The sequence below is a fragment of the Bradysia coprophila genome, unplaced genomic scaffold (genome assembly GCF_014529535.1).
Source record: "Bradysia coprophila strain Holo2 unplaced genomic scaffold, BU_Bcop_v1 contig_350, whole genome shotgun sequence".
NCBI lineage: Eukaryota > Metazoa > Arthropoda > Insecta > Diptera > Sciaridae > Bradysia > Bradysia coprophila.
Genome location: NW_023503608.1, coordinates 6,742,799 through 6,770,546, shown reverse-complemented (window position 1 = coordinate 6,770,546; position 27,748 = coordinate 6,742,799). Strand labels below are relative to the sequence as shown.

At 35.2% G+C, this 27,748-nt stretch overlaps 1 protein-coding gene and 2 long non-coding RNA genes across 4 annotated transcripts in view; 2 read left to right on the top strand and 1 right to left on the bottom strand.

Annotated features, from left to right (window-relative positions):
* Nucleotides 1-1,471: 1,471 nt before the first annotated feature.
* On the bottom strand, nt 1,472-27,658 carry LOC119080594 (locomotion-related protein Hikaru genki). 2 transcript variants are annotated; one of them, XM_037188988.1, is made up of 11 exons: nt 26,550-27,658; nt 18,761-19,510; nt 12,749-12,973; nt 12,585-12,679; nt 9,838-10,000; nt 9,411-9,584; nt 3,955-4,089; nt 3,743-3,886; nt 3,358-3,567; nt 3,044-3,232; nt 1,472-2,218 (listed from the first exon to the last, which is right to left on the bottom strand). In XM_037188988.1, exons 1-11 carry the CDS (start codon nt 26,647-26,649, stop codon nt 2,007-2,009), a joined length of 2,397 nt encoding a protein of 798 aa, XP_037044883.1. In that variant the 5' UTR covers nt 26,650-27,658; the 3' UTR covers nt 1,472-2,006. The 2 variants fall into 2 exon arrangements, with proteins under 2 accessions (XP_037044883.1, XP_037044885.1); XM_037188990.1 differs by having other exon boundaries at nt 12,585-12,676; nt 26,550-27,654.
* The window catches only part of LOC119080596, a 28,442-nt gene continuing 10,011 nt past the window's right edge, over nt 9,318-27,748 (top strand). Inside the window, exons 1-2 of the long non-coding RNA XR_005088355.1 lie at nt 9,318-9,328; nt 12,730-12,735. This is a non-coding gene — a long non-coding RNA (uncharacterized LOC119080596). The remainder of the gene's footprint in view (nt 9,329-12,729; nt 12,736-27,748) is intronic.
* Nucleotides 15,780-27,667, top strand: LOC119080597. The gene is made up of 3 exons (XR_005088356.1): nt 15,780-15,915; nt 20,617-20,618; nt 27,656-27,667. It is a non-coding gene; the product is annotated as an uncharacterized LOC119080597 (long non-coding RNA).

Here is a 27,748-nt window from a genome sequence, read left to right as displayed (position 1 = left end):
CGTTTTTGGACGAGAAAAGTTCTCACAAAAAATATTAGTTGGAAATTGCTTTGAAATAGGTGGCATAGAATGCAGAAAACTGGTTAGCGAGTTAATACAATTATATTGTGGATGTGGATATTGTCTGCTGCATGTTTTTTTGGTGCGATACACAATCGATGATATTAATTTGATCAAAAATTTATTCGATTAAAACACAAATTTATAAATTTGAATCAATGGAATTTAATATGTTTCGACATAATTTGTATCACTTTGATGTTTCTATATTTATTTTCATAATATACATCCGTACACAGCTAAATATATTATATAAATATTTTAATTTTTTATTTTAATCTTTTTTTGGTTGGTAAATTTTACTTGTAATTTTTTTGTCCTTACTTTGCCAGCTTTAAATTTTCATAATTCAACAATCATAATAAGTGGAATTGAACAAATTGTTGTATAGATTTCATTTTCATTTTTAGTTTGAAGATTTTTTTATGATACAAATAACATTGACTAAACTGATGGACTTTGTATATAGATATTTAATGTACTTTCAATTTGGTATGATGTTTGTATTTTTATCATTTCGTTGGACGATTTTGTCTGATCAAAATATTTTATTAAATGTTAGTTTGTACACACATGGAATTTTGAAAACCGATCCATTATCTGTTTCTGTGTTTTACTTGAGTTTCTGATTTTTTCATGCAAAATTCACAAAAAACCACGTAAACAGAAAATGAGTCGGTTTTCAAAATTCCACGAGTGTATCTTTTGAATTCAAATGATTAATTTATTAGCTTTACATTTAATTGATATGAACCATGGTTTTTCCTATTGACCTTTCACAGACGGTGTGTATTTATCATCAATAGATCGATATTTGTGCCCGATGGTTTTCAAAAAAAAGTTCTTTTACGACTTTCGGGTTGAAGCGCTAGAACGGCCCTAACGAAGGCATGCCTAATGTATACATTGTCAGCGCGTTTAATGACGAAAATTTGTTAATAAAAATAATCGAAAGTCCTTCAGGCATCGCATGAATATGGCCAGTCCGGCCTTGAATACATATATACGTGTTCACAGACCGGAAAAATCCAATGGAAATCCAAATAAGGAATGAAATTTAAAATGTAATTTTTTACTAAAGGTGAGACAAGTAGACATTTCGAAATTTTTACTTGTCTGGCACAACAGACCGCAACCGATCTTTCGGTAAAATTGTGAATTTAAATTTGTCTTAAACATAAATTTTCTACGATCTCTGAGGACTGATATTAAGCATAGCCTCGTAAATGCCGTTATACAGCTCAAAAATCGAAGTAATAGTATAGTGTAGGTTTGAAGTCATGTCATGCTGATATGCCCACGGTATCTAGATCTTGGCTTTCAAATTATATATAAATATCAAATCTTTCACTTCTTTTGACCAGATGTTGATACAAAAATTTTTATGAATGAAAACGTAGAGTTTCCTGTATATGTATCCCTTAGCCCGAGTTCTTGAAACTCTGTCTGTGAAAGGTGCTTTGTGGTGTGATCAGTCAGGTTTTAATTGACCTTTCACTTATAACTATGTCCCTCATTGAAACTAATTGATTAAATACTTTGAATGATAAGAATCCAAATCACAATAATTCATTGGAGTGAAAATAGTAGGTTAAATCATCCGAATACGAGCAATTAGTTATCAGTTCCCAAAAATGTTTACAGTAAAAACTGAAACCGACGGTCTTGGTCTTTGCAGAAATGTTGGACTTTCTTTAGATTTCTTTTCGTATTCTGCGAAAGTCTAAAAATTGGGTGCGGTTCTATGAAGTGTATTAGTGAATTGTCTCAGATTTTATACTTAATAAGTTGAATTCATCCTTGTAACTTACTATTGTTGACACGTAATCGCTTGACTTAACCTAAATATGTCTTTTTTTTCTTTTGTCTCGCCTACATTCCTAATTTTATCACCAAGATCATTAAATTCAATAATTCATTTATTTTTACAAAAAAATACTTTTCGTTTACACATCCTCATAATTACGACACTGCGGCACTGGACCGGACCAATTTCCATCGGGCAAGCAACGTGGTCTATCTGGCGGTCCATTCGTACCATATTCAACGAAACCGGGACGACATTGCACGCTTAAAAAGTCGCCGGGATCGTAATGGAATTTGAGCGGAGCAATTAAGCCATTTGGTGGATCGCCGGGGTACGGACATTGAGATTTACCTGATTTTTTTAAATTCAAAATGATGTTGATTAGAGTCATTGCAAAAAACGGAGAAGGGAAAGGTCGCAAAAGAAACGGATCAATTTATTTCGAAATAGTTTAGGCTTGAATGAGGCGGTTTCTCCTTGCTTAGAAAACATATCATAACAGTCATTTAATCGCGAAATGTTTCAAAAATTGGGTGGTCATTTAGGTATGTAATGAGCGTTCCGCTCATCTTCCAACTAACGATCCTATTTATCGCACCGATAAATAATGTGTAATTGTGTACCTGCGCAGTGATATTTCCATTCACCTGAATTTATGTTTGAGCCAAAAAAAAGTAATTCGCTGCACGTTACAACAAGCACATACCCTCTTATGATATACGGCGTCAGTTAAGACACGATAACCCACCCATTTACCCATTACGATGTAATATCGGAATCCACCGTGGAATATAGTTTATTACCCACAGTCGGTTATAAATGTATGCGCGAGCTTTTTACGGCTGTAATAATTAATTTTCGGAAGAGTTTCTACTAAATGGGAACCACGACCGTCACCGCCAAGACCAAGAGAGTGTAAATATAATATGCACACACCGAACCGTTTGTGTACGACGCTGAATTATTTATTCAACGACCATAGTTTCGGAAATATTTATTAGGTTCGGTTTGTGATCTTCCTGGTGATTAAGTTAAATGAATGTCTTTGCTGGGTTGCCGCTTTACGGTTTTATGTTATTTATATGTTTTGTGTTGAGTAAATTATGCGTGCAAAAATCCACGAATGGATAGAAATGAATGTGAAAAACGAATTAGGAAAACAGATTTACAACTTACAGAACGGCGGTGGGTGACTCCAAAAACCAGTTTCGGTGCAAACGATACTCGCTTCACCGACTAGTAAATGTCCTTCTGTGCAACTGAATGTCACTAAAGCTCCAACCGCATATCGTCGATGACTTGCCGAACCGCTTGTGCCGTCGATGCGCCCATTTATCGGTACGAGCGGTTGTGGACATTGGATTGCTTGTAGGAATAGAGTCAAAAAAGTTTAGCGTTTAATCTCGTGAAGTGGCAATTCTTGCATCGATTTGCAGATCATTATCCTAGCAAAAACAAATTTTCAAACGTAAGAGCGTCTTTGATCTAACCTTTGCATCGGGGTACTGGACCGCTCCAAATTCCATTCGGTTCACATTCTAATCCTGGTGGGCCACTCAATCGATACCCCCACGAACACTTGAAAACGGCTCGTCCCCATGCGGAAGCATTCAGTTCGGTTAAACTTAAATGAGGGTCCTCTAGGAACAACGGAGGACACTGAATCGAATGACACGTTGGAGGAGGTGATGACCAGTTGCCTATATTACATCAAAATTCAACTTTTATGAGGAAAATTCTGCAATCTAAAATTTGCTATTTTTGGAATTCAAAATCGAAATGTGTTGAACTTTATGACAAACTTGAAGATGCGTTCGAGGATAGGCTTTCTTCGGGATAAAATTTACTAACAATATCGTCGAATTAACTATTTACCTGAAGCTAAGCACGTTGAATTAGAAGTCCCTTCAATTGTATAGCCAAGTGGGCAACTATACAAAGCACGATGACCCAATTTTAGTCCTTCCAAACGTAATGTCAACGGTGGCAATGGTTCTGGATGTTGTGGACAATTTGATACTAATTTTAAGAGAATTAATATTGAAAGAAAACTGAGAAAAGACCAGGTAAGACATTCGACAACTTACTAGCAACCACAATATTTATCGAATTGGTTAGACCTCTGGGTGAGGCACATGTGTATGTGCCAGAATCTTGTGTCTGAATATCCTTGATTGTTAATCGGTATTTTGTAGCCTTTTCGTCTGGAACCGTTGACCATCCTGTAACATGAATGATGTTGACGATTCAGAAAAAAATCATTTCAGATGAAAACGGAGAGCAGAAAAAAATTCGTCCGTCATCTTCGGAGTAATGAAGATCTGATAGTAAATTACTTTTCTCTTAGAAAACATTCCAGCTAAAAATGGTTCATTCGTTAACGATATTCCATGTTAATGACGCCGAAGATTTATCGATTTTATTTTCTTCTTTCTTTTTTCATTTACAAAAAAATTAGTTGAGTTGAACGATAAGTAGCATGGCATAAGCCTCTCGACTATGACAAATCAAATTGAATTTATCAACCCAAAGCTCACAGTACATGCCATTTTCGATGTCAAATCAGATAAAACTCCTATTTTTCATGTTGCGTAGCTTTATCTTTTGGGTGACTAATCACCATCAATTATGTAACCTACATAAGGTCCTATAGGTCGCAGACATTATTTAGTTTTATTCCCAGTCATTGTGTATTTGGATTCACTAAATTAAAGAACAAAAAACTAATTAATCTTTGAACATATGAACATTATATAGCGAACGTTTGATGTTTAAGTAGATATATAACACCCGGTGGTGGTGCTGTTCTATATTATGTGATATTAAGAATGTAGTTCTACTAGAAGCTTGAACGGTGATTTATTACGCCAGAAGCTTTTTCACGCAACTTTGCTATAAGCACACACACGAAATGGATGTGTACATCAACGATATATATAAGTTTCACAGAATATATGAGACACGTCGCTACTATTGACTATACAAATATGTATATTTTGCTCCAGGAATTTTCGTTTTACCAATTTAATCAATTAGTCAACGCAAAAACCGATATGACGATAATGTTCATTGGCATGATGGCTCTCCCAATAAATTAGCATTACATTTTCGAATCGAAAATGAAATTAATAAATTCAGTCATAATGGAAAATGGGACAGACACCATTGTTTCACGTATGACAAACGATAATAAATGATAGGGGATCACAACACGAGCATTAAAAAAAAACGAGCAGCGATGAAGAAGGGTTGAGTTTTTATTGTTGCATTCGGATGGAATTTAATTCTGGAAAATTTCCATTTATTTCAAACTAAATAATTCATTTCAACTTCACATTTAAGGCATAGTTTGGGAGGGAAGATCTCAGTGGGAGATGCGGGAAAACAGGAAAAGTAGGAAAATATGCAGTTTTTCTTGATTTCTCACCAATAGATACTGTTGTCACGGTGGGGCTGATCAACTTTATTTTGCGAAGGTCGTGAACATGGGATATTTTTATTGAAAATAATAGAGGGATATGCTACGAGTACTTTGCGAGCGAAATCAAAATCCTTTACATATAAAATCTCCATGTAGTAACCCTCTCATGGGACACATGGAATACTGAAACACATCTAATGGAGTTTTAAGAATCTAAGTGGTGGTATATGAATAAAAGAAGCTCCTACCATTCATTTTAGACCCAATACACAACCATTCAGCCAAACGAAATTCAATTTGAGAAGATTCGACATCATCTCGAGGCACTTTACATTTTTTCTTCAATAATTCTAATTTTTCTTTTAAAAATATAAGCAAACCATTTAGATTAAGGTTTAAAACTAACTCTTCCTACAAATTTGCAGAAAATATAACAAATCTCGCTGTTTTACAGTGAACAGGCTATGGAGTCTATTAATCACGAGTTTAAATCGCACTGGAAAAACTATCAGGTGAACCCTACACACGAAGAATATTCAAACTGTTTATTTAAGCTGTTTTTGATATCAATTCTTATTCTTAGGAAAACTTAAGTGATTAGTTGATCTAGGTTTATTTTTTAAAGAGAAAAATTGTGGAAAAAACGTTGAATAAATGTAAATATAGCGGTACTTTGCTTAAAACTGTAATTGCTGCGAAAAAAGTAAATGACGTTGAACAAGATCTACAAGAAATTGATTTCACTATCAAGCGGTCACTTGAAGAAAATGTTAATTCACGTTTAAGCGATGAACAATGGACAATATCATCTTTACCAGTGCATTTTGGTGGTCTGGGAATCAGGAAAGTTACGGATGTGCTACCAGCTTTTTTAGCTTCCATAAATTCAGTGATTGAGCTCGTCAACATGATGTTACCACAAATTTCAGATGAGTCAATCGTTGCAAATTATATGGAAAGCTTATCTAAGTGGTCATGTATGAATGAGAGTAATCTACCAGAAAACAAAGAAAATCAGAAAGCTTGGGATCTCATTATCATCAACAAAACAGTCAATTCTCTGCAACTTTCAACCGAAGAACAAAAGGCACGATACAATGCATCTCTTGCAAAAGAATCTAATGGATGGCTCACTGTCTTACCATCACGACATATCGGAACTTTACTTGATGATAACACTTTCCGAATCTCGGTTGCATTACGTTTGGGCTTAGACATATGTATTCCTCATCAATGCAAATGTGGACGCCAAGTGGAGAAAAATGGAATACACGGATTGTCTTGTATATATAGTGCCGGTCGTCATGCTTGTCATAGCGATTTTAATAACATCATACACAGAGGTCTTCAATCTGCTTATTTTCCATCGAAATTAGAGCCGCCACTGTTTCGAGACAACGGAAAGAGAGCAGACGGAGTCATTTTAATACCATGGAGTCATGGCAAAATGCTCGTATGGGACGCAACTATCCGTGATACACTTGCTCCTTCATATCTTCATTCATCTTCGTTAAAGACAGGCAGTTTGGCAAATAGGGCAGCGACGGAAAAAAGAAATGATTATAAAAAGTTGATATAGGAGAACTACATCTTTCTGCCTTTCGCCTGCGAGACATTGGGACCATGGTGTGAAGAAGCTGTTAAATTCATCGATAAATTAGGAAAACTGATTCACGTAGTTACAGGGGAAAAAAGATCGAAGCAATACTTGAAACGGCGAATGAGTATTGCCATACAAAGAACCAACGCTGCAAGAGTAATTGGGACGTTTGACAGTACAGCAAAGTTGGATGAAATTTTTTATATTATTTCTAATGATGTATAAATGATATTAATTGTTTGTTTAAAAAAAAAAATAAAAAAAATCCGTTGAATCCAAAAAAAAAGAAAATAGAATTTTTGAAGGTAAAGTTTGAATCGATCGCTTCGAGATGATGTCGAATCTTCTCAAATTGAATTTCGTTTGGCTGAATGGTTGTGTATTGGGTCTAAAATGAATGGTAGGAGCTTCTTTTATTCATATACCACCACTTAGATTCTTAAAACTCCATTAGATGTGTTTCAGTATTCCATGTGTCCCATGAGAGGGTTACTACATGGAGATTTTATATGCTATCCCTGCTAAAGGATTTTGATTTCGCTTGCAAAGTACTCGTAGCATATCCCTCTATCATTTTCAATAAAAATATCCCATGTTCACGACCTTCGCAAAATAAAGTTGTTCAGCCCCACCGTGTTGTAAGTACAACCTCGATTTTCTTAAAAATTAAATATTTTGTCGTATTTGACATATCGCATAGCCTTTTTGAATCTAAACATCCAGAAATGTGCTTAAAAAACTACTGCAATTTCTCGCCAATAGCTACTGATCGACGAGCCCGATTTTCATAAAAATTAAATATTCTGATTAGTCTCGTCAGTCTGTTCATTTAACATATCGCACACGATTTAGGGGATGGAATTTGTTTATGTATTGTCCGTTGACGAGTGAAAAACCAGTGAAAAACAGGCAAAGCAAGCAAAACACACTGTTTTGCCTGCTCTCTCGCCAATAGCTACTGATCGATAAATCTGATTTTCCTGAATTTTGATATTCGGATTTGTCTCGTCAATACCTTTCATTTGAGCAGAAACATCCAGAGATATGCTTGAATAACTAGTGAAAAATAAGCAAAACAAAATCACTGTTTCGGGAACTTGACTTCGGGAAGCGACAACGTGTTTACGCTAGAAATGGTGGGCACGCAAAACAGAGGTAAACAACGTAAAATTAATATTTTTCTAAAATATTGGGTCTCAAAACAGTCGACGTATCTGGCTGTTTCCCGGCGAAAAACAGGGGGAAATAATTTATAAAAATATGAATTTTACGTTGTTTACCTCTGTTTTGCGTGCCCACCTAACTTTCTAGCGTAATCACGTTGTCGCTTCTCAACGGAAAGTGTTTCAAAACAGCGAAGACAGTTTGAACTCAAGTTCCCGAAACAGTGATTTTGTTTTGCTTATTTTTAACTAGTTATTCAAGCATATCTCTGGATGTTTCTGCTCAAAAATCGTGTGCGATACATCAAATGAAAGGTATTGACGAGACAAATGCGAATAATTTTAAGGAAAATCAGATTTGTCGATCAGTAGCTATTGGCGATAAAGCAGAGCAAAACAGCGTGTTTTGCTTGTTTTGCCTGTTTTTCACTGGTTTTTCGAGCATATCTCTGGATATTTCTGCTCAAAAATCGTGTGCAATATGTCAAATGAAAGGTACTGACGTGACTAATCAGAATATTCAATTTTTATGAAAATCAGGTTCGTCGATTAGTAGCTATTGACGAGAATGCAAGCAAAATAACGTGTCTTGCTTGTTTTGCAGTAGTTTTTCAAGCACATTTCTGGATGTTTAGATTCAAAAAGGGTGTGCGATATGTCAAATATGACAAAATATTTAATTTTTAAGAAAATCGAGGTTGTACTTACAACAGTAGCTATTGCTGAGAAATCAAGGAAAACTGCAAGTTATCTATCTGTTTCTTGTTTATCTATCTGTTATTGACAACGACGACGATAATAAATGTGGATCGCTAATGTTCTCTTATTATAACATGATATGTGTTGAAGCAACAGAAGTAGAAGATTTAGTACAAAACTATGTGTGATGAACACTCTACACAAAGGAAGTAATAGATTTAAGGACTATATTGTCATCAGATAACGCTTCCTCTTTACAAACATTTAAAAAAATAAGGAAGTATCAATGTTTTCATCAAATATCTAATGTAATCTTGAACATGTGCCTAATTTTGCGCAATAGATTTTAAAATGTCAAACCGAGGTGTAGCCGTGATTGACAACACATTATTTTATTACTGAATTTTACACTTTCATCGAATTCATTCACGCACAATGTACGATTGGACTATTATCACAATGGCTGAAGGTTTCACTTTCATTATGTCCTAGAAATTTTGTATATCAATCACAAGGCCGTATTTATAAAGGAGTAGTACAATTTCTGTGAGATATTCCAGATGTTATCAAAAGACTAAGTTAAAGTATAAAAACGGCAGGGTTGTTCAATAGTCTTTCTTTGAATAAATGTATTAACAAAAGTCCGTTTAATGTACCCACCTGTATAGTATTGTCTAAACCAGCCCGTCCACGTCCATTCCGGTGTTCCTCTCTTTCTCGGAAACATACAATCCAAATGTATTGTGCTAGACGGTAAAACTGCCAACACTCCAGATGGTTCAAATGCACCCGATCCAATACCAATTTTAATTCGAATCGACGGAGGACTGTCATCTGAGTTGCATATATAGAACAGAGTATACACATTAGCTGTGCTATAATTCCATACAATGAAAATCAATTGGGTGATTGATTTGCGGGATGTTACTCATTTAATATGAGTGGTTATCCAAATAGGTTTGATGAAACGTGATATGATGTGATTAAATCGTGCGTTTTACGTGCAAAATGTACATCATATTAATGTTGTATACAATTTTCTATTCCGTTGAACGGTTGTTGTGTACGTTCTGCTAAATTCACTTACCAGAATAGTTTGTCAACAATGTTGTCGGCACACAGGATGGCATTCTTGGTGCCCATAATCCATTTGAACAAAGCACCCTTGTTTCACCAAGTAGTTTGTATAAGCCCAAGTCTTTGCAGCGTGCTTGTAATGAATGTCCGTGCGGTAAATCCCATCCTACATTCTGCGAACAAAGTTTTATTTGTTTTTGAAACTTTCCATTTTGTTGGTTTTGTGTCGGGGCAATTTTCTGACAAAATTTTTCGGATATGTTGAAGGTATTGATAATTTAGTTAAATAGTTGAGTGGTATGGTTTATAAAGAGAATTCGTCAAATATTTCATAAGTCCATAAGTCCAAATTAAAACAATATGCTTAGAAGCGGCAGGTGAGAATATTACTATTAAATGTTGGATACTACGTTTACGTGTTTTTACCTGCGTGAAATTTAATTTTATATAGAAAATTGAAGGAAAATTATCGGAAAGTCTAATATTACATAGAAAGAAAAGTGAAATTCGACATGTTTTCTGATTTGAGTGTTGTAGTTTCTAATTGATTCATCAAGAATTTCGGGATCCGAGAATTTGGCACACGGGAAGGGGGTGCCAAATTCCTTACATGAAGTGGAATCTAGCACATGTGCCAGATTACCTTTTTCCTAGGTTTTTGAGAATTTGGCACACGCAACGAAGCTTGTGTGCCAGTTTTGTGCTAACTCATTTTAATCTGGAAGTTATGATTGAGTCTGTGAGTCAGTAAATTTGTCATTTTACGAGTTTTCGCAGTCAAAACTAAGAAATTTGTCTTTTTTACAAAATGACGCAAACAAGCTATGGCTTTGAAGGCATCGAGAGAAATTCAATAATTTGTCTCCAAACTAGAAAATTCGTCCTTTTACGAAGTCTTGCATAAAAGTTGCGATGTCTTGGAGGAATTGTCGTTTTCCGACCCTATTGAGCAATCTTCGTCGAGCAGCTAAACGTTGTTCCTCGAATCGAAACATCACAATTCCCTAATTTTTGCCAAGCCTTTCCTTTATAGGTAAATAATGTTGACTAATAGTGACAGACGGCTAACTATGATTAGCACACCATTCACTTTTATTTAATTTTCTATTATGGCTACCGTGTGCCAATTTACAAAGTTGCATGGTGCCAAATTACTCTTCAGATGGTGAATCTAGCACTGTGCTAAATTCACATTAAAGTGGAAACTGGCACGCATCAAACTTGCATGGTGCCAAATTACCCTACCCCAGAATTTCGTTGGACAAATGAAAATCTACATTTCATTTTCTGAATTTTGGTTATGCACTTGCTATCAACAACAATAATTTACAAACCACAACAACTACCAAAACATAAAATATGTCTCTGTCAATGATCTAGAGTTATTTAAGGCATCATAGGCATTATAGAAAGAAAGCTTCTTAGTAACTCGAAAAAAATCCTTTGCAAAAAACCCTCAAATTCACCGAAATTGAAATAAGATCCCAAGAATGTCCACAAATCCCTTGAAAATTTAAGTAACGGCTTAACACTACTAAAAAACCCTCTTGTCACTCAACAATCCTTTGTCACTCAAATCTACCTTTACCCATCGTTTGCTATAACCACGAAAAGAGAGATTTTCTTTCTGGTGACTAAAACGCTTTCGCTACTTTTTGCTATCGGCGATCGGTGATATCCTCAACTATTCATCTTACAAAACTAAGAAACCATGTCTGTGTTAGTTGTCCTGATCTTTTCCAGTGCTAAACTCTAAATTATTTTGATTTTTTAGGCAATTTACCAATTTCTAGCAAAAAAAAATAGTTTAAATAAAACAAGAAGGTAAGACAGACAATCGTTTTGAATTGGTTGACCGAATATGTTGAAATAAATCGAGCATTTATGAACCACATTTTTATCTTTGAACGGACTGTATCATTGTATCTTTACTTTTCAGCTTCTGTATTCATCAATAATAATGGTAAAACTGAACTTTTTGTATAATCATATGAATACAGACTCTGTATTATACAGATAGTGATGATCTGACGTTGCAACAACGTCATTAGGGATATTATTTTCTCTGGGTGAAGATGGACTAACTACTTTACTGTTCTAATATATTCTAGACTACAATGTTACAGGGACTATTCCACCTAACATTGATCCAGCAGCGAACTGAAGAGATATTAAATGTAAATCTATACAATAAATCCTCTGCAATCCTATCAATCACATTCGAAATCGCTTATTTAAAATAGCAAAGAGAAAAAAACGAAATAAATAAACCTCTGATCAGCTCCTACACGTAAAAATATGTTGCATATACGTGCGTTCAGTTTTCATTCGGTACCCATCATTCAATCGATACAAATTTATATCAAGTATTAGGAAACACAACACCCGAGACATATGTACATAAGTCTGTGAAATAATGCAAATCCAAACAACAAGAAGAAAAATGTTTCGAAAAATCGAAGTGCGTGAACAAAAACGTCCATCAATCACATTTACTGTCATTTTTCTTGATAGAAGATGAAAATGGTGATGCATAGTACGATAGATACAAAGGGAAAATACAAATTTTTATTTTTATGTTTACACACTGGTATAGTAGAGCAAAATGGATGGGAAAAAATAATAATTTTTTTATGATCGCTCTGCTTCCAACATATAAAATATTTTCTAAACAGGAGATGTGTATGTTCACTGAACTTTAAGATACGAAAAGGTTTTTTCTCTCGTTTATTTTTTTTTCCTCTTAAAAATACTTACGACCGAAATATTCCTGTAGCTAAGCAACAGATGTGGCGGTATCCGATTCACATTACAACTTTTGTACAACGGCTGGAATTTGACTTGACCATCATCTGCGGACAAGGTAAATTACGAACAACAAGATTGCTCGTTAAACAAAAAGAAAATCGTTTTATATTTACCTTCATCGTGTATGGCACACAGTGGTCCCACCCATTTACCTTTGATGCATCGAATTTTACACGTTTTTCGCTCACCGACTGGTCCGATCTCGGACGGAAACCGGACTTCGGTTACCTCGTCGAACCTATCATTTTCCTCGGACTCTTCTTCCTCCTCTTCGGATTCGGATTCTTCGTCGGTTGTTTGTGAAATGATGAATTGACCATCCTCGTCTTTGTCAATACCTTTCAGCAAACGAAGGAAAAGGAAATGGTTTCTGAGTAATGTTTTTCAGTATTAGAAATTATTTATGTCTTTTTGTTGTATGCGTAGAGTAGTACTAGATCAAAAATGTTTAATTTATTTATATATCACAAATCTTAGTAGAGTTTTTAGAGCTTTTATGGAGCTTTTGTACTTGAATGAAATGTAGATTTAGCAATACTAGGAGAAGAATTTTCAGATTTGTTCGACATACAAGTTTAATTGCAAAAAAATTGCCAGTGTAGAGGAAACTCACAACATTAGCGACCTTAACTTTCTCTTCCTTGCATATTATTGATAAAGTTTCTCTTTGCGTTATCAAAAAACGTTTCTGCCCTGGATTCACCTTAGGATTACCTGTTCTTCCTCTTCAGGCGTACCTCACACTACATTTTACGCCATGATCTGTCGATGTTATCTGCAAATTAACGTACAATTTTTTGACGAAAAGTCTAAGTCGGGAACGCTGACTTAGATCATCAACGCTCTTATACCATTTTGTTGCTGGATTCTTCAGCTATTAACCGAAAATCATCCTGGAGACATGGGAAGAACCAATTTCTGAGAATGTTTTTGCTGTTTTAGATTCTTTGTTCAATTCTAAGTACAACCTGGGGTCAAGCTTTTTGATATAAAACAAAAGTAAAATACAACCCACCCTAGTCTTCCTATTCATCGCAATCGGAATGAATAATTCAACGCACTGTCTTTCATTCATTAACACACTGAGTCCCGAGGTCGAAACAGCTCTGTTTTCTTCGTTAAATTCACTCAACGTGAACCATGAGTGGGTAAAGAAGAGCAAAATCTCTGTTTGTTGTTTTGTTTATCTCTGAATTTAGCTCCTTATTTATAGGCATTTCAGATGGGGATATTGTCAGTGATTCCAAACGTCCTTGTAAAGGACGCAACGATTGATCTGCACAGGATCCACTACAAATTGCGATGCAAGTGATCGTGCATACATGTATAGCGTTGAAGCGACAACGTTAACCTTGTGTTAATGAATGTAAGAAGAAGAAAAAAACGCACTGTCTAGCACCGAAACTGACTTTGACGTCACTCAAATAGATCAATAGGTGTGTGTTTGGCCCTTTAATTGAGTGATGTCAAAGTCAGCTTCGGTGCTTGACAGTGCGTCGATAATATCAATTAGATTTTAATCTCTGAACAATTCGGAATATAAAAAGTGTTCTTTCACTACTGATTTCATTTTCCCTCTTTGAGTTATTAGCCATACTGTCTAGTGTCTGATGCACCCGATTCTTGTACTTCATAAGTTTTAATGTACTTTTTGCTATGCAAAGAGATCAGTAGCTCTCTGCATATTTTCGTCGATAACAGATCAACAAATCGACATATAATTGATGACTGTATGCCACTGTTTATATGAGTTACAGTAGCACAAACGCTGATTGAGGTGTCGTTACTACATAAACCTTAAACAATATTTTCTATCCAAAGAAAATAAACAAACAATTGGAGACGAACAATCTTTGGGTGCACTGTACGTACATTACCCCAATTATAAATTGCATTTTCCGTGCAATTCTCAAGTCAAATGAAGCGACAATGAAGCACAAGCGATAAATTTCAATTCATCGTACACGACGTAATCAGAGTATGAATGAAAGAAGTAAAAAAGCGCAATCAATTTGTGTCCGATAGAGTGTGAAAAGAAAACTGTAAGCGCATTGTGAATGCACTTACAAAGACCCATCATTGATGCACATTTATTTCCATTATCAACACGTAACAAATTGTAAGAAAATAACCCATTGTTTCGTTTGGCACAATAATAAACAATTTATAACCGGAGATTAGAATTTCTAGTTGACAGACGTAATTTTTTTCCAGCACCAGAATGTAGTAATGGAAAACTATAAATATTTCAACACCACCCCTTCCGTCACTCCGCATATATATAAGAATGACAAAACAATTAATTTTTAGTGTTGCACTGGTGATCTTCATTCGGATAATTTTGTACGGCACACAAGTATACAATGCGGTTGCATTATCATTTGTTTTGTTGTTTAATTATAATAATTGGATTTGTATGGTAATGTTCACGGAGATTAAACAAACATTCTGTGCTAAGCTGCAAATAAGAACGACAAGTTAATACATGGATTCGCTCCTCGAGAGAAGCTCGACAGAAAAGTTTTCAAATTATCGCAACTTTCAGTTGCATCTAAATTTAGACATTCATTCCCGTCGAGTTTCTAAATTTAAAATTCTCTTACTTTTGGTTTCAAACGAAAAAAATAGGAGAAAAACTTTATCATTTGGCTTCAATGTTAACGATAGGGTGAAATGTTTTTGGTTAGATGGCTTTTGGTTTGAATGGTATGGTTTTAGTCGTGCGGTATAGCATCGTATGATACATACATAGCGTCAACCATTTCTGTGGTAATTTAAATTTTACTTTCTTTTATCGCAAAATATTCGATTCTTTGATCTTTTCATTTCGGTTCAGCTTCATTGACGATGAAAATTGTATCTTTTTAAAGAATTTCAATTGATGGATACTGAAAGGAATTTATTATTGAGATTGCATGTACGATATGTATTGAGAGCAGATCCCATGTCCGTCCAAGTATTCCAACAATTTGTCATTTTATTTTAGTTTTCTTTCGGAGTCAAACACAGTGTTGTACAATATACTACTTCAAACAGCAGACTGAAATGGCTAGTCATCTGGTCGATTCAACGATGTAAATATAAGGAATATGAGCTGTTGCTGACATTTTCTTATATAGAAAATATTACAAATGGGTAACTCCAGGAGCTCGTTCAGAAACGATTTTTTCTTCACTGAGTTTCGTACAGTTAACGATGACAGGTGTAACTGTGAGGTTAGATTTCTCACGATGTATTTTGGTCGTGAAATGTTACCCAAATGTCATGAAACTTCGGTGAAGTGAATTTACAATGGATGTGTTGTGGTTTGAATTTTTTTTTTTTACAAAATTATCTGCTGATAGAAGTCATTTCGGTTTCTGTGGACCATTTGATGAATCTATATGCCAGCTTCGACAGTTCAAGAACAAAGATTTTCCGATGTCGAATCGATCTGCCACCGACCTAACAGAACATTTTCATAGAAACGGATTTTCATGGAAACGGATGTTGTGCTAAAAGCAATCCTGTACGAGTCGTTGCTGCAAGCAACCACAGTACAGGCAGTATTTGCTATATTGTTGTCGAGAACATCAGACCGCTGATATTAAAAACGAAGCAGCAAGCATCCAAATGCAAAATGCCAGAAACGTCCATCAAATGGCAGAGAGGTTTTTGCGTGCAGAACCACCAAGTTTCATGTTGCCGGCGAATATGTTGCGTTTTAGACAATGCTTACGCTTAGCTTACTACAGTATGCCGTAGCATTGATGAAAAGCAGATCAAGCAGATGAAGCAGCTGTTTGACTTCGGCCAGACGGAGAATTAGTACATTTGGCCCGGTCTCATCGATCCGAAAGACGGAAGAAGGAAGTGAAGATCATGCCCAGGTAACCGCTCAATACTATTACGAGGCATATGAGGAGACGCCTGATGCAATTCGGATGATCAAAGAAATGGTCGAACTGGATGGTCGATCTTAAAAAAGCGCACTGGAGATTGTGTGGAAATATTTTTTTTCTGCGATTTTTCATTGAGTCGAATGAATTCTGAATAATGGATTTGTGATGTTCGTCATGGTCAAATAAATTTCTAAGGTAAACGGTTCTGTTGTCAGTTTTTTGTGGCACATCCTTCCTCTTCATCGATAAATCAGTCGCTACTTTAGGTCTTCAATGTTTTCAGACCAGGATCCGCTGGCTACAATTTGGCTACAATTTGACACCTTAAATCTGTTTCAACCTGACCCGATCTACTGTTATTCGGAAGTGTGAGCGTAAAACTCTAGCTGTTTTGCAGTCCAGACTGCAGTAGTGGACGTAAAATAAATGAATTAAAAATTAAAATGTCTATTTCTGTAAGTGACAATACACTCTCAATCACTTAACTGGAGTTCACGTTCCTACTTAAAAGAATTACCTTTATGCATCATGATATTTTCTGAAAAGCAAACGGTGTGTGAATGTAAACATAAACAGAAAGTTAACTCGTAACTTTCACTAACGTATCTGAACGGCAAACGTCAGACAACTGTCAGTGTAACATTAAATGAATCGTCAAATGTTCACTGAGTGAAGAATTTTCCGTTCCTGAACGAGCCCCTGTTGCGTTACAAATTTCGTCATTTCTGAGGCACAAAGTGAACTGTGTTGGCTATGTTTTGCGGTAACAAATCAGTCTACAAATTTTCTAAAACTCAGGAGACCCAGTGCTTTCATGCCAACAAAAGAATTGGAATTTTTAGCCTGCGAAGTGTGACTTATGTGATCGAAGAAGTCGGCGGTTAGTTGCGTTACACGTTTGTGACTTTTCGAATTGCACCAAATGTCAACTGATTTCTGTAAACTTTTTTTCCCCTGAAAGCTATGTTCAAGACGCACAGTTTAAGCCCAATATGAGGTTGGTAGCTCAAAATTTGTGGGCGATGTGTCTATAAAAGTGATATTTTCGGTGGTCATTGATAGCCAGAAATATTTTTTTCGAAATCGGTGGTTGTTTCCCCACAGAAAATGTTGCTTTGGCTCAAAATCGTTTAAAAAAATGGTTACAAAACTTTTCGAGATAACCTCGACGATTCAAAATTCGAGGATGACACTTATCACCACTGGGAAGCTGATTTCCCCTCCTTCACTCACCCAACGAACCTGATCGAGCCAAAGTTATTTTTCTCGTGAAATCATATGCTGTAGCTTTCGGATGACACCGATCTTCAGTTTTTATATGAAAATTTTTTGGCAATGTTTGGGTCGAGGTGATTGCAGAATGAACCAAAAATCTTCTAAAAATTTACTTTCGTGTCATCTGTTGCAACTGTGGAATTAAAGCGTTTATTTCTACAGGGAAACAAGTTTACAGAAATCATTTGAGATTTATTGAGAATATATTGGAAAGTCGAATACAAACACTTTTTGGTCATATTTCCCTGAGATGTTATGCCAATGACCTCATATTGGTGTCAAACTACGCGTCTTGTCAATAGCTTTCAGCAATTTTTTTTTTAGTGAAATCGGTTCAGGTTTCGTGAAATAAACTATAATGTGGCTTAAACGACGCGTCTGGTCAACAGCTTTCAAGGAAAAAAAAAGTTTACTGAAATCGGTTTTCATTTGGCGGAAATATTTCGAAAAGTCTCAAATTAGCTGGAGTTACACATATAGCAAAATATAAACATATAAAATAATGGCAGTACAATACACAAGAGAAGTACCAGATTTTTCATTACAACCAGTGACCTACGATGGGAAATATAAAATTCACAAAGCGAAAATGGCAAAAATCAAAAGTCGCATATCATCGCAACACTCTGTGTTCGATGTTTTATTCATAGAAAAACCGATTAGATTTTCGTTTTCGCTGGTTAATTGTCCAACAAATTTAATGAAATATTATATACACATGTGCATTCTAGGCATGATGTATATATAATGAAGTGAGGAATATTTTCGCAGTGACAGGGTCGCTAATCGGAAACATTCCGGACAAGACAAAAAATGTCTTCCAAATTGATTTCTGTTCTTTTTTCGAGTGCAATGGGTGTATTCGTAGATAGTGAATGAAATGACGGGACTTTCTAAGAAAATTTTGATACTAAATTGTGACTAAAAATTTGAGCCGTTTTCAACAAGAATAACACTATATGTACTAACCTTCTTTCTTCCGACTGGTACTTTTCGATTCTGTACCGCCTGTACCCTTCGGTCGTAAAGCGCCAGTTGTTTTTCCCGATTTTCTTTTCACTCTGTGCAGTGAATTTGTATCGTTGCTCGATTCCAATTTATTTTGATCGACAGCAGCTTCATCATCATTAATTTCTTCCTTACCACTCACAATGTTTTCGGTTAAATTACTGTTGATGTTATCATTATTCCTCTGCCCAACATTAATATTCACCGACTCACTGCCATGATCGGCATCGCTGTTAGTCGATTCAAACGAATTACTTTGCCGTAAATTGCTGATTACGTTTGCTGATTGAACATAATAAATGTTGTCAAAAACTTCCGCCTTCGTTACTTCACGCTTCGATTGCTTGTGTACGTTTTGATTCAATCGTCTACGTCCAGCATTTTTACGCGATTTTCCATGCTTGGTATGCTGATTCGTATTGTGCATTTCATCTTGTTCATCATTTTTCGATATAACAACCGAATCGGCACCATCACCCCATGAATATGGATTGAAATCCGTGTATCTTGTCTGACGCTGTACATTGTCGTTTGTATCCTCGTCGCTAGCATCGACATTCGAAATAAATTCCAAATCGGCGGTGGTGAAATCTTCGGGGAGATAAATTTGAGTTGTTTCGAATGTAACGTATGGTTGTTCGGTTGTGGTGGTACCGAATTTTCTCGGTCGTGAAAATCGCAAGTCGGGGAAGGGACAGCCAATTGATGCTTCTGTCGATAGAAAATAAGATATAAGCTATATTGAATGTAGGGTGTATTTTGTAATGTATTGAGTGTACAGTACACTGTACGTATACATAATATGGATATTGGAGTGGCTCTTTTTTTTAAATAGAACTGGAGAGTACATGGGAATAGATTAGTTGGATCGCATAATATAAATTTCCCATTTCCGATTCGGTTTTGCGAAGGTTATTCGTTAGGTGATATTCGAATTTGTAATTGGTTTTGAATTGAATTTTTTTTTAATAATTCTCTAATTTGACGTAACAATTGGGTCAGATTTTGATCTTCCACAGACTGGTTATATTTTTTTGATAGACATCATGTACAAGCTATGAGCCGCCTAGTTTTGTCAATGGTATCCAGTCCAGATATATCAGATATCTCATTTACCTTATCTAGTATCAGCAACTGCGGCAAAAACGATGATCTCCGCCAATGGCTTACTTATTTATAGCCAAATACATATTGAGGTAAAAAAATTTACTTGTGGTAGAGGGCTTCGCAAGTAATAGTATGTTACGTCATTGTTTGTAAAATATTAGTTTAGGCAAGTGTGAGGTTTGCGGAACGAGCCGAAGGCGAGTGGAGTAATCACACCTGCCTAAACAAGCATTTACAAGCAGTGACGTAACACATTTTACATGTTTGTGTACGGTAAGTGCATTTTCCCTGTCACAAGCAGTGATTTAATGTGCACTTTACCGTGCATAAGCATGTAAAATACCCTACATAACCGTTTGGAGATTGTTATTTTGCCGAGATGGATTATAGCCCTCGCCTTCGGCTTTGGCTACAGACCTCCCTCTCGGCAAAATAAAAATCTTCGAACAAGGACTAAATGGTACTATTGGATCAATTTGTTGAAAATACTTTGTTTACAAGCACGACAGCGTAAAGTTAACCAGGTAGTAGCGCTGATTTGACTAAGGACCTGAATAATCTAGAAGCCATATATTTTTTGCGAATAAAATTTTTTAATTTATGTCAGTGTTCATTTGAGTTCTTTTTCATACAGTGTATTAGGTCCCTTATTTGACGTTTCGAAAATGAAACGCTCCTGCCTGGTTTATTTTACTCTGCCGTGTTATAAGACGTCTTGCAAAAAATAGAATATTTGCTCGTTATCATCTGGAGATGTTTTATTTTAACAAACATACAATACATCGTTCATAGCAAGGTTTGTAGCTCCGACTGTTCTTTAAATGCTAAACCTCTTGACAATGACAATAAAAGAATGTTGAAAAATTTGACTGTGGTAGTAGAGAGAAAGTAACTACGTGGGTGAACATAAGGGATGATTTTGTCTAAAATCTCATAATGAAAATTTTACCGCTTCAAATTTGTTCGAATAATCGACCGTGTTGTAAAGTTTTGAAGCAGAATTCTAAGACACAAAAACCTAAAGGCGTTCTTCACTGAATTCACTGACAATTTTCTTATATTGGCTCTGGACCAAAATGAACTGCAAATTTTCTCATATGGATTTTGGACCAAAATACGCTGATCTATTTTTCACTTCTGCTTTTGCCTTTGCAATGCCATCGAAGTTTCATTATCTTCTTGTACATCTGAGCCATTTTCATCAGAAAACGTCACTAAGATATGCAATGACGAAAACAGTAGACAATTATAGCATGCACTCTTCTTACCGTAAAATATCTATTTTTGCATCGGAATAACGTCAACGAAATCTAGAAATATCCGTGTTGGAAATGTGAAAGCAATGCATGACACGACACATAGACATCCGTTGTAATGGTTCTATTGGTGTTGCATATATACACCGAATGTTGGGAATAATTTTGATTTTCATATTCAATATGCTAATCTAAACACGAAAACGGGAAGAACAAATTTATACCAACAGACAGCAGTTTGTCAGAAAAAAAAACTTTTTGCATTCGATTTTTTTTTTGATCTCCCATGGTATGTTACTTATTTCCATATGTTGTGGTACAGGCGTTGTATTTTTAAGGGTTGTACACACTGGTCATTATTACATTAGTCCATGAGATGAAATATTGAAACCACATATATATGTGCAACGTAATATCAACGAATCTGAGCATAAAACACTAACAGATGTCAGAAGATTACCTGCATCAGGTAACTCGTCTCATATAAAAAGCTCAGCCGCTGAAAACTGTATTTTCCACACAAAAAATCAACGTTGTTGACTGTGCGATTTCCGTATATATTTCAATCATTGTCCACCTCTCGGTAAGATGTAAATTTTCAAGTAGTTTCAACTCGATTTTAGATATTTTTCACGAGTTGTGTACTCATCTTTACCGGATGGTAACAACTTTTTATTTACTATTTTCTGGCCAGCCATATATTTTATATCCACATCGACTAAATTTTTTTTTTGCTCTATTCGAATCCGCACTGGTGCTCTACACTGTATGTTCTTTTCCATCAAAATTCAGAAGTGCATCTGTATGAAATGGAACTTAACAGTTTTCGGTTTTATTATTTTCATATTTTTTCTCTCGTTTCAATGTTGACGATTTACGTAACTCATACAGCACAATACTCGTTTCTATATATATATATATACATGAGGTTCGGGTGCAATATACAGCAGCTAAATAGTTCAATGTGACCTACTTCATAATATTCTAGTATCTAGGAAACAAAGTTTTGATTGTCAACTTAGAGTGGATGCTTTTGCTAACCACCGCGCGATATCATCTAAAATAGAAAAGATGAGTGTTACAGTTAACATGACAAAGTTGACTTGTCTTTGGTAAATTTTCGAAATCTTCATTTTCTCTCAACATAGACTCTTTCTAATGACTACGCTGGTTATGCAACTAATTAGAAATGGTGCTATTATCCGTACTGTATTTAATTTACGCAAATGTACGAAACTTTTGCCAATTATGCTGCATAACAGAACTAAGATGAAATTGTTGCAGAAAGTTTTAATTGCAATTGGGTGTTCATTGCAATGATTAACATCAACATGGTGGTACGGTAAGGTCAACAAGAGTTACTTAACTACACCTGTTTGTGTGCATTATGCATACATTTCATTTAATTAATGAACGAGCGTAGGGTAAACAACTCCCGAAACTATAACGATGCGGGTTATTTTTCAAACGTCTTTCCGTTAGTTGGATTTTCGAGTTGTTTTTTCACGAGTGGGGATTCAAAAAATGAGCAAATGTTGAAATATGTACAAAGCTCATTGCTCGCCCATTCATTTTAAAAACAAATTTTCAAGGAAATATGAGACACAGACGAAGTGACCAAACGTGTTAATGTGAATTCATTCATGATTCCACTCAACGTTACTTCGGTTGATTCGTGGTCTTTAGGAGTGATCATTCTTTATTCGCATAGAAGTTAAAATCAATTTCTATTACCTTTCGATTCGATCGAAACTCTGAAATGGTTTTGTTTGTTAACGACAAACCCGGTTTTGAGCGAGACAGTAATGGAGCTTTTCTTGCCCGTAAGAAAACAAAATTTCTCACAGTTTAGCTATAATCTAAACGCAGAAAACTTTAAGTTCCCTTGATGTGGAATGTGAAAGGCTTCCTTTTTTGGGGTTTTTCTCGCTGCGCTCGTGTCTCAAAAACACACTAGAAGAACATTTTTCCAGGTTGACTAATAACTATGTCACGATTTCCTCATGATTCCGTTGTGGTTTTTTTTCCATATTTTCTTTGTTCACCAAAAATCATCGAAAAATGAAAGATAATACGTGTAACAAGTTGATGAAATTGTTTTCACAAACGTTATTTAAGGAAACTAGTTCCTCGCATAATATATTTTCAGATGATCGTCGTCGAGAAAATGGAAGACAATGTTTAGAAATTAAAAACAAAAACAAAGTTTTCGAACTTTTATGCTTTGAAAAACATTTTATTTTCAGCGATTGCATTTCTGGCGATTTACGGTGAACGCAAAAGAAGCAAAAGATTGTAAGAGGAGTAAATGATGTAACCGAACAGTTAATTTTAAAATTCTGTGAAACTGTACAGCTGAATGGAACTATAAAGCACTTAGAGCTATACACACTGTTCTACATTCAAATTATTGTAGTAAAGCTGAGTACAATACTTCCTTACAAAATTGCACGGAGAAGTGTTTTCAAAAATTGTTACTTCGACAAACAAAAAAGTTTGTTTATAAAAAAATGTAAATTGAAATATTATGTTCACAAAAACTCAGTGCAAAGAGAGACTATTCATCATTCCTACTTTATTATATTGTTTTATGTCTTTAATATCGGTACTTTGAAAAAGTAAAAGAAATAATTTTTTTCCTGCACATAATAAGTGAGTGAAAACTGAAAACGCAACAAAAAAACGCTGTGCTGCAATATTTTATCTCTTCCTTAAAAACCAATAATTTCATATTAAGAATCCCAAGAGACTTCCTTATTTCTTCCGTTTCCCCACACACACATACACATGCTTCTTATGCTGCTACCGTTGCTGCTATGTTATAGCATACCAAATACAAAAGAATAAATCGCTTTTTTAAATCATAAAAAATATTGCCAGCCCCAAACATTTTCTGTTTTTATAATGCCCATATGTTCATGAAATGGATGTAATAAAAGTAAAAGTTATTTGTAAGGAAAAATGGTGTATTTGGGAGAGAACATAAAATGGCACGCATATTACATTTGATTTGAGTTTGTCGTGTTTACAGTGGTTTGCACACATTTTCTTTCTTTCGGTCGAACTGATATGCACGCGCTGACAGTCTGTGTTGTTGTTACGATGCTGGCGGAAGGAAATATAAATTATAGATTACTGTGTGCTACTGGCGAAGAAAATACCGAATTGTGGACATAAAATTGTATCAGGATGGGGATGGTTTAGATTTAAATTGTTTTTCGATTGCAAAAACGTAATCGTTCTTTTATCAGAATTAAATAAGATTGTTTTTAGATCGGGACCAAAGCACTCATGTATTGCCATCTGGCAAATCCATGTAATTTAGGAATTGGTGATGTAGGAAGGGCGATTTTGTGAGTATTCCGGTGTCCTACGGCTTTCTTATCTTCGAAAATGTAAAAAAAAAATTTGGTCCAATTTATCTAGCCTCTGTTCTTCCTAGATAACTAGCGGCTCCCCACATCACAACTAAGAATTGCCGGGAATACTTACCTAGATTGATCAATTTACATTTAATTGTTAAATTTTGTTAATTATTATCTTGATTTTGGTTGTAAAAGGGGCCCAACCATGCGTCCTAGTTACGTCTAGGTGTGAATTGTATTGATTTTTTACTTAGAGCCAATAAAGAATCTAATCTAATCCTTTGATAAGAGTTTCAATCGATTGATGGAAAAATCGTTTACTTCATTTTTTCACACAAGTTTTGTCTTATAATTTTTTAATAAAATTTTAGATTACCTTAATGAATGAAGCCTGATTCAGGTTACGTATTTTTCCAAAGTTAATGGGGGTGGGGGACTGAAGTTTTGACAAGTTATGTTTAATCGACGTAAAAAATTATTCTGAACAAAAAATTGTTTTATGGTATCCCGAGTAAAATTAAAAGTCTCAAAAGTTCGAAAAGAGACGTCTCATGTCTCACAATACAAAGGATTTGAGACCGTGAGACGTCGCTTGTCGAACTTTTGAGACTTTTAATTTTACTCGGGATGTCTCTGAAAGGCACTGATCTTTTTATAAGTTTGTCTAAACTTCGAAACGTACAGCCGCTCGTAAGAAAATTACAAAATGGAGGCCCTATATTTTTACTATGGAGTTCTTGCTGCAGAACACCTTATACATACTTATTATGAATATTTCAGACACATCATGAGCCGATTGACCATATTAAGGTTGATTGCATAAATTTTGCAAATATCCGTGACTCTGACATATGCGAAGTGCTTTTTAACGTTACAATTGCGCAACGGACTATTTTCAACATTAGCACTATCCCACAGCGTGAAGCTATTATACTAATCGCGAGCCATTCGTCTGACGCATTTTGATAAATCAGAAAACAGCGCAAAAAGGCCAAATCTCTGTCGTCGTCAAGGCAAAATTACGGTAAATCGATCAAAATCAAATTGTCTAAGTCGCGTTATCCCTAAAATACCTAGAGACACCGTTTCGTCCCGCTAGTTATTATACTTATACTTATACCTCCGGCACATTTTAGGCGGCTGACAAGATTGGGCCGATTTTGTGTCGTACTTTGTAAACAAAATTATTTTTTTTAAATCTGTGCATTTTAGAGGAATACCGTAGAAAAATATTTTGCTTAGAATAACGTTCTGTGTTGAATTGGTCAACACTTTAATCCCCCATTGACCTGAACTATCAAATCTTGATTCTCAGGCTTCAACTAGTTTATTGTGGCTTCTATCAGTCTCACATTGTAAGCCCCATAACTTTTTATAGAACATTATGTTCTATATTTTATATGAATCCACCACAAGGGTGGTATTATATCAACTCTTTTAAAATTCAAAGCTTATGCTTAAACAAATGAAGTAAAATATTTCGCATCAACACGAGGCATTGCTTGAAACAAATGAAGGAACAGATTTAAGCATCACATTGCGATACGCTCGCCGTATCTCAAATGTTTAATTGAACGAAATCTCAGGAAGGTTTCATGCATTGAAACTTTTCCATAGCTTCCAGTGTGTCCTTTCCTACGCTCCAGAATTGAAAATGTTCATGACTATTTCGATTATTCGTATCGAGAGCAAGAGAGCGACCCACGGAAACAATATTTCTCAGAGAATGTTACCGGGAACTCTTATTTCTGTACAAAAGACTGATCCGTTTCTGTAAAGTGGCTATAGCTCAACCCTTTTTTCTTGAATAGCCACTGTGTGGCTTCTGCTCTATTTCTTTATAGATTAGGGAAATAAATCAATGTACAATATGGTCATAGAATTTGATTATTCAGTTGGTTACTCTACTCGCCTGTGGCTTATATATTGTCCCTTTATCCGAATAGGTTGTATTATTATATACCAAAGGATAATAGCGGTCGTAATTGAGATATGAATTTATTTTTAAGGACAATAATTTACCTGGTTCCGGAGTTGATGTTTGACCTTCTGCTTCACCATATGCACCATTTAAGTGCATCAACACAAGCAACAGTGATATGAACAATAAGTGCTTTTCCATAATTTTCGTCCTTTTTCTTTCTCTTCCTAATACTCCATGTATTCCGGTTCACACAAAATACGTGAATAAGACAGAAAAAAAGAAACAATACGAACGATATCTCATTCGTAAAATCACATTTTCACACTTAACTTAGTTCTTACAATAAAAAAAAGTTTATCTACTTATTTGCACTGGCAGATTTTATTATCTTTCAACTGAATTATACGTTCCAGTCTGCTGCAATGTACAGAATATCGTCTCTTCTTCGCACATGTATATTTTCACTTCACACCAAATAAATTTCCAATTGCATTAACAGTAAAAGTAATGGAAATAATCCGTGCAATTTCTGTGTGGAAAAAGGAATTGTGCTAGACAAGCTTTAAAAGCTAATATTTCAATTTCGATAAAACGAAAGTTTTTTTTTGTAAATTTCTTTTATTGATTTTGTTCAAACGATTTGCATATATATATATATCGTTATGTATATCTAATGTTATGTTCTGTATCCACTTCAGGTTCGTATTGCCGTAATGACGAGTTTAATTGTGACACAAGATCCCATCCAAAATGGATATTTTGTTCAAAAATTTATTCAAAACTCATTGCCTTCCTTTTTGCGAGCTTACCTAATCGCTGTATTTAATGTACATGAATCTCAACGTTCCATCAACACATCTATTTGTATTTCACTTTAAATGTTTTAGTTACGCATACTACACGACGGAAAACGGTATAATAAATTCAAATGTGTCTGCGAAAATTTAAAAAGATTTGTCATTTAATGTGCGACAATAACAATTTTCTAAAGTGCTTCGAACATTTTTCACAATTCACAAACAATCACAAATGTACATTCTAATGTCCAAATGGATTCAAATCACCAGTGTTCCAGCGAAAGCTTCCACGCTAGACGAGTATGTGACAGCAACTGAAGTTACTCTTTTTCACCTTTGAGGATAACTTCGCGGAGGCATTTACAAGCTTTAAAGCGCATGAGTTCTGAGTTTGTAACGAATGGAAGTTGAAAAGAAATGTGCGAGGAAAATTGTAGTAGATTCTCATGCAATACACCGGCTGATGAATTCGTTATGCACTCTTCATGTTGTATTATGAT

Excerpts from the sequence above, each read along its gene's own strand:
- LOC119080594 (XM_037188988.1), bottom strand. The coding sequence starts at position 26,649 with ATGGAAAAGCACTTATTGTTCATATCACTGTTGCTTGTGTTGATGCAC. Across the intron at positions 9,585-9,837 it reads ATTGTTGACAAACTATTCTG|ATGACAGTCCTCCGTCGATT; the intron begins GTAAGTGAATTT and ends TATGCAACTCAG. Across the intron at positions 3,887-3,954 it reads GATAAATATTGTGGTTGCTA|TATCAAATTGTCCACAACAT; the intron begins GTAAGTTGTCGA and ends TCTTAAAATTAG.